This window comes from Poecilia reticulata, linkage group LG18 (genome assembly GCF_000633615.1).
Source record: "Poecilia reticulata strain Guanapo linkage group LG18, Guppy_female_1.0+MT, whole genome shotgun sequence".
Taxonomy (NCBI): Eukaryota; Metazoa; Chordata; class Actinopteri; order Cyprinodontiformes; family Poeciliidae; genus Poecilia; species Poecilia reticulata.
This window is the reverse complement of record NC_024348.1, coordinates 6326387-6333674: the sequence shown is the minus strand read 5'-3', so window position 1 is coordinate 6333674 and position 7288 is coordinate 6326387. Positions and strand designations below refer to the sequence as shown.

The 7288-nt window shown below is 35.3% G+C and overlaps 2 protein-coding genes and 1 long non-coding RNA gene across 3 annotated transcripts in view; all 3 read right to left on the bottom strand.

Annotated features, from left to right (window-relative positions):
• LOC103480323 (snaclec purpureotin subunit beta-like) overlaps nucleotides 1-556 on the bottom strand; it is a 1111-nt gene extending 555 nt beyond the window's left edge. The window contains exon 1 of the mRNA XM_008435211.1: nucleotides 155-556. Coding sequence (XP_008433433.1) covers nucleotides 155-365 — 211 coding nt within the window. The 5' untranslated portion in view covers nucleotides 366-556. The remainder of the gene's footprint in view (nucleotides 1-154) is intronic.
• Nucleotides 557-879: 323 nt separating this feature from the next.
• LOC103480280 (uncharacterized) lies at nucleotides 880-1392 on the bottom strand. The gene is made up of 3 exons (XR_536071.1): nucleotides 1332-1392; nucleotides 1170-1234; nucleotides 880-1009 (listed from the first exon to the last, which is right to left on the bottom strand). It is a non-coding gene; the product is annotated as an uncharacterized LOC103480280 (long non-coding RNA).
• A 1489-nt stretch (nucleotides 1393-2881) lies between these two features.
• LOC103480321 (macrophage mannose receptor 1-like) lies at nucleotides 2882-5982 on the bottom strand. The gene is made up of 6 exons (XM_017310318.1): nucleotides 5929-5982; nucleotides 5763-5825; nucleotides 5452-5634; nucleotides 4959-5027; nucleotides 4516-4872; nucleotides 2882-3577 (listed from the first exon to the last, which is right to left on the bottom strand). Exons 2-6 carry the CDS (start codon nucleotides 5794-5796, stop codon nucleotides 3219-3221), a joined length of 1002 nt encoding a protein of 333 aa, XP_017165807.1. The 5' UTR covers nucleotides 5797-5825; nucleotides 5929-5982; the 3' UTR covers nucleotides 2882-3218.
• Nucleotides 5983-7288: the final 1306 nt, after the last annotated feature.

Genomic DNA, 7288 nt, shown 5'->3' with positions numbered 1-7288 from the left:
ATCCATCCATCCATCCATCCATCCATCCATCCATCCATCCATCCATCCATCCATCCATCCATCCATCCATCCATCCATCTATTGATCCATCCATACATCCCTCTGTCTCTCCCTCCCTCAGCAGAGCATATGCAAAAACAAAATGACAACTCACCATCATAACAGATGAAGGGTTTTCTTTCATCACAGTTCTTATTCTTCCATCTGCCTCCATCATCAAACACAGTCACGGCACATTGACCACTCTTGATTCTCTGATTGTCAAACTTCAGATTCCAGTGTCTGAAGGAGAAACTGTTTCCATCTGACCACATCCAGGTGTCACTAAACAGACCGATAAATATGTACCTTGAATTTGCAGTCATTAAATTGAACCCCTTGTTCACTTCTCCATCCTGTAGCTGCTTCAATCCACTGATCAGGTCTGTGTGTTTCTCCCTGCAGTAACTCTGAGCTTCCAGCCAGGTCTTTGAATCATAAATCAGGTGGTATTTCTGTGATGAATCATTTTCTGTGAAATAAAGACATCAGAGCTCCAAACACCTTTACATGTAAGTCTTAAAATAAGCATTAATGAGAGGATCTAGACAAAAACAAAGAACTATTTTCTCACCACTATAACAGATAAATGGATGATCTTCATTACAGGATAAATCTCCCCACTTGAAAGAAAAAGGCGCATCTCTCCATATAATCACACAGTTTTGGCCTCCAGTTCCCTTATTATTTGGTTCATCTTTTTCCCAGTTTGTTTCACTTTTATTGAACTCCACTCCAGGCAGAGACCAGTGCCATGCTCTCTCTGCATTTGTTTGATCATACAGACCAATCCAAGCTTCATTTATATCTCTTAGTGAGATACTGATAAGTCTCTTCATGTCCTTCATGTTAGTCGCTGTGGCCAGGTCAGTGTGATTCTCTCTGCAGTACTGCTGAGCTTCAGTCCAGTTCTTTTCCTCTTTAATGTAGTGAAACTCATAGAGCTGACAGTCCATCAGATAATTCTGAGCTAAAAACAAACTTTTTTTAAGTCACATTACATCATCAGCTTCATGTTAACCAGACAAAAACTTTTCTTGTGTTATCATTCAATGATTTAATGATGGCAAATTAGATTACATTGACTTTAAATAAAATCTCAATAATAATATTTATGTATAAGATCTTACCCATCACAGTAAGAAGAAACAGATTCCACTGCATATTTATTCTCAGTCTTGCATAGAGATGAACACTAAAGAAAGAAAAAAAATCAAATAATGAATGTATTTTCCAGAAATCCTTCCTAATGATATCACATCTACATACAATATTATTAAAGATAAACTTACATCTGGTTTTCTCCTTTTATATGGATTCAAAATGATCCAACAGCTTGATGTTTGGTTGTAGACCATCCTCAGTGAAATGCTCAGTGCCTGATGTTGATTCTTGTTTTAGCACTGAGACTCTATTTGAATATTCAAACCTTAAAAGAATCTGATATGCTGATGTTTACATCCTGGAATCCAAAACAGATGTAACGCCATAGGTAGATATACGTCAGGTTATTTCCTAATTCAAGTTTTACAAAAGTTTATTCATGTTTTCATACGTTTACACTTTAGATCAGAAAGACAGATCCTGATGAGCTTCAGCAAGATCTGAATATTTTGTCTTGTCATTTATTTATAGCTCAGTATAAAAAAGTCTTCATTTTTTTTCATCATCACTTGGTCCAACTCAGCCTTTCTCAGTTCATCACATGTTATTTGGTTTATCTCTGTAACACAGATATTCACAAATATGATAAATTCTGGTTGTTTCATCATTGGTCGTTTTCAGATTTCAGTGTTTTCATTTTGTTTAAGCTATATAAATATAATAAGGACATAAAAATAACGTTAAGCATTCTTCTGCCCTGCCACACCCTAATGTTTCATCTTCCATCATGGCCATTCAATCATTTTTCTTCTCCATCATTATTTTCAACCACATTAACCGATGCTGCTGCGTCTTCTTCACCTTCCTCCTCCCATCTGTCCATCTTCACATATTGTGTGCAGAGTCAGTTTTAGACGTTGACCTGGATCAAAACTGCAACTCGATAAAACTGAGCCTGTTCTCCTGACATTTCACACCTGTTTGCTCATAAAACAGAACTCATAACATAAGCCCACTGTGTTTTACTTCCTGTTGAAAACTCCTCATGTGAGGTTGTTGTTTAAACAAAATTAAAATCAGACTTTACAGGAAGTCCTGATGTACAAACCGTTTCCTTCTCTCATCAGACATCTTGTTTTTACCTGCAGCATTTGAATATTGGAACACTGAGATCAAATATATTCCCAAATGGAAAACTTTAAGAAAAACTCACAAGACAATCATATATTTTGAAAAGTCAATTTTCGTGGATTTAAAAACATCCATTTTAATATCCTCGAGAAAACAGCAAACAATTGACATTGAATGCTGCAGAAGACACATTGCATCATGGAAAAATTCTTCCAGCCATTATTATTATCTTTATCTTTACCGGGAATAAGTATATTGATATATCAAACACTGTAACCTTCTGATGTCTCCGCCCCTCGATTGTTTAAAATTTGTTGTTTTGTTGCTCAGTAACCTAATTTATGCAACAATAATAACTTATGTTCAATCTAAATTGTGGGCAAAATGTTTACTCTTCCCGATTTCAGCTTGGCATCAGCAGTCAGGAGAACTTTACAGAAACATGTGAACAAGAAACCAAAATGAAAAGTCATTTTATCAATTATGACTCTTTGCTGGTCTACATTTACTAACATTTTGCTTTCATTGTGGCAGTAATTCACAAAAACACATCTTAAACCTTATGAATAAATAACTCAATATATTTGTAGTGATTATTTATTGTGGTTTTGCTTCGATACATACAGCATTTAACATGATAGTTTAATATATTGATCAATAACAAGTGAGCATTCTGGATAGCTAGAGATTATATACATGTATATTATTAGATCACATTTAAAACAAGTACCGTATTAGGATTCTATCGTTCTTTTTTACAGTTAGGGTTATGATGGACATATTGCTTTGAGTAAACATATAATTTACATGACACACATGGCATATGATGTAAAACAGAACAAAATCCAAACAATATGACTTACAATATTCAATCATTTCCTTTTCTACATATATCAGCCTTCATATACAGCCTGTTTGAGAGCAAGTGTTGCATAACACACCACTTATTCTTCTGGTGGATGTAGAGAACAGATGAAGTTAAACTTCTCTGTATCATTCTTTTTAAACCACTTGTGATTTCCTCCCATCGCCATGGCTCCAGACATGTCACAGTCGTCCATCACTCCATCTTGGTTCCAGTTCTCATAGCTGACCGCCTCATCACTGACCCAGAACCAGACATCCAGAGTGCAGGCGTAGTGCAGACCCATCCAGACAAAAGGAGTTGAAGCAAACTGGGCTTTTTTCTGGACTAGTCTCTGCTCATCAGAGTCGGTGATGGTGACCAGGCCATGGTGGTTCGTTCTGCAGTAGGTCAAGGCGTCCTCCCAGGTTTTATTTTCTTTGATCAGGATCAATTCATCTGCTGAAATAAGGAAGACAAACATGTTATCTGTAGCTTTACTCAGGCCAGTGTTGTGGATTAATGGTTTATGCCACAGTCTGTCCGTCCATCGATCTTAGAGGGTTAGCAATATGTGTTTTCAAGGTACACAGTGTCATTAGCATAATCAAGAACCTAGGTTAACTAGAGTTGTGATAAAAATGTTGTATGCAATAGATAACAAGAAATTGAATGTAGTAATAATGCCTTAAAATTGGGTCTCTATTTTTTTTAAATTCCTGCTCTTTCTGAATCTCCGCCTTCAGGAAGTCAACACAAAATGGCTCCTCTATTAAACCTTTAGCAATTTTCATCCACTTTTCACTGAGAAATAGCTTGAATGATGAACTCAGCAGATGTGCAATTCCACCAGGTGTTTGCTAATTGTTGTTGGCTAGTCTGAAGGAGCTGAGTAGAGGAGTTATGGGGTAGCACCAAACAGTTGCTACGGGAGATTAAGGAATTTCTAAAACATGCATGGAGAATCAAGACAACACTTCAAGTATGTTGTTGATGAGTGAATAACATTATAAAGTGGTGTAAAGTAGATTTTACATAACACTATCCCTTTAAGAAAGTCTCTGAAATATGGGCTTATCACAGAAACATTTGAATACCAACAATGGATCAGACTTTAATTTCACTAATATGCAACATAATGTTAAATTTACCTTTTAGATATAAATGGAACTAAACCTTTGCAGGAAAAAAAATAACAATAAGAAAGAAGGATTTGATTTAGAATAGAACAATTTTAAGAGTCTCAATTGTGATGCAAAAAAGCTAAATCAAATTCAGTACTTGTATGCCTGGTGCTTATAAACCTAGAGGGGGCTACAGCAAAAAAAAAAGAAAAGTGATCTTGATCCCAATTGTTTGACCAGTAAAGTACAAGCAAATAGAAAACAGCATCTTACCATCATAACAGATGAAGGGTTTTCTTTCAGCACAGTTCTTATTCTTCCATCTGCCTCCATCATCAAACACAGTCATGGCACATTGACCACTGTTGATTCTCTGATTGTCAAACTGTAGATTCCAGTGTCTGAAGGAGAAACTGTTTCCATCTGACCACATCCAGGTGTCACTAAACAGACCGATAAATATGTACTTTGAATTTGCAGTCGTTAAATTGAACCACTTGTTCACTTCTCCATCCTGTAGCGGCTTCTTTCCGCTGATCAGGTCTGTGTGTTTCTCTCTGCAGTAGCTCTGAGCTTCTGTCCAGGTCTTTGCTTCATAAATCAGGTGGTATTTCTGTGATGAACTATTTTCTGTGAGCACAAAAAACTTTCATATGTAAGTCTTAAAATAAACATTAATGAGAGGATCTARACAAAGTAAAGACAAATTTTCTCACCGTTATAGCAGAGAAAATTATGCTGTTCATTACAGGATAAATCTCCCCACTCAAGAAAATAAGGGGCATCTTTCCATATAATCCCACANTCCACTGATCAGGTCTGTGTGTTTCTCTCTGCAGTAACTCTGAGCTTCTGTCCAGTTCTTTGAGTCATAAATCAAGTGGTATTTCTGTGATGAATTATTTTCTGTGAAATAGAAAAGTCAGAGCTCAAAACACTTTCATGATAAAGTCTTGAAATAAACATTAATGTGATAATCTAGATTAAAAGAAATGAGTTTTTTCTCACCACTATAGCAGAGAAAATTTTGCTCTTCATTACAGATTAAATCTCCCCACTTGAGAAAATTAGAGCCATCTTTCCATATAACCACACAACTGTAGCCTCCATTTGGTTCTCCTGTTGCCCAGTTTGTCTCACTTTCATTGAACTCCACTGCAGGCAGAGACCAGAACCACTTTCTGTTACCATATGTTTGATCATACAGACCAATCCAAGCTTCATTTATATCTCCAGATGACATGTTGATGAGTCTCTTCATGTTCTTCATGTTAGTCACTGTGACCAGGTCAGTGTGTTTCTCTCTGCAGTACTGCTGAGCTTCAGTCCAGGTCTTATTCTCATTAATGTAGTGAAACTCATAGAGCTGACAGTCCATCAGATAATTCTGAGCTAAAAACAAAACAGAAAGAAAACAGTTTTAAATCACATTACACCAGAATAAAACTTTTCTTGTGTTCTCATCCAATGATTTTATGAGGACATTGACAAAATCTCCATATTTATTCAGAGCAACTTACCCATCACAGTAAGAAAGAACAAGTACCACTGCATGTTTACTGTAGTTTGTGTTGAGATCAACACTAGAGGAAAAGTTAATATAAAACAATGAATATAATTTCTAGAAATCCCATCCCAATAATATTAATATATATTTATATGCACTGTCATGAAAGACAAACTTACATTTGATTACGTCCGTTCACAGGGATTAAAAATGATCCAACAGCTCGATGTTTGGTTGTCCTCAGGGAAATGCTCAGTGCCTGACACTGATCTCTTGTTTTAGCACCTAGACTTTATTTGAATATTCAAACTTTAAAAAAGAAAAAAAAAAACCTATGCTGGTTATTTGCGTCATGGAATCCAAAACAACTGTAATGTCAGGTTAGGTTTCATTACAAATTTTTGAGGTGTGTTTTTGTTTTCTTTCATTTCCAGTTTAGATCAGAAACATATGGCCAGCTGGGTTTTGCAAGATCTGAATATTTGTTTGTCATTTCAGGTTTTTTTGTTTTTAATTGTTTTATCATCATTTGACCAAACTTAGTTTATCTTGATTTAACGCTGTAAAACATTTTTGGAGGAACCATTGTGCTGATTCTTTTAGGTTTCGCCGCACCAAGAAGAAGAAAAAGTTGTGACAGATAAAAATGTTGCACATTAATTTTCTTCTCTGCTTCGTTGACATGAATGCTATTAAACAAGAGCAACTTTGCTTCAATAAAATTAGCACAAAAAGACACAAAACATAGCTGCAGATTGCAGGGCCATTGAAAACTTAAACATAGCAAGTTTGAACCTCTTTCTGAGAATATTTCCTTCAGTAACATAAAGCAGAACATTTCATTTATGTTAATATCACACAATATGTCTCACCACTGAAGACATCTTGATATCACTCTGCAGTTCTGTTGTTTTTTATCGTCAGATTCCTGTTTTATGTCTCGTCCAGTTCGTCTATAACACAAACTCATCTAAACACAAAAGTGTCACAAAGTAACACACATCCTGTTTGCTTACATTGTGGAATTACATCTGGTTAAAAAGTTTTGGTAGCATTTGAATAAATAGTGTCCAAACGCAATATACCTCATAATTTTATTATGAGTTTTATTATAGTTTTATTAGAACACAGCAAAGTAAAACAAAACCCAAACACCCAACAATCCTGAAACAAGCATGGTACTACTACTAGATGTCTTACAATACTAAATAAATAAAATAATTAGTAGTATTAGTTTTAAAAGTTAAATGACTTAAAAAAAAAAACTTGGATATTATAAAGACACAGAAAACCCACACATGATATGTGCAATAAATGTGAAGGAGAAGTGCACATTTCTATCAATTGTGTCTGGCAACGGATTGAAAATATGACAAGTGGTAAAACAATATTTAAAGAATTTACAGATTAACGAACACTTTGCTCCACAGTTACTATGTTTTTATCCTACAATAAACTGAAGATTAAAAAGGACCAACAAACACTTATAGATTTAAATGCATTATTGCCAAAAAGGAGTAATGGCCAATTTGTGAAAAA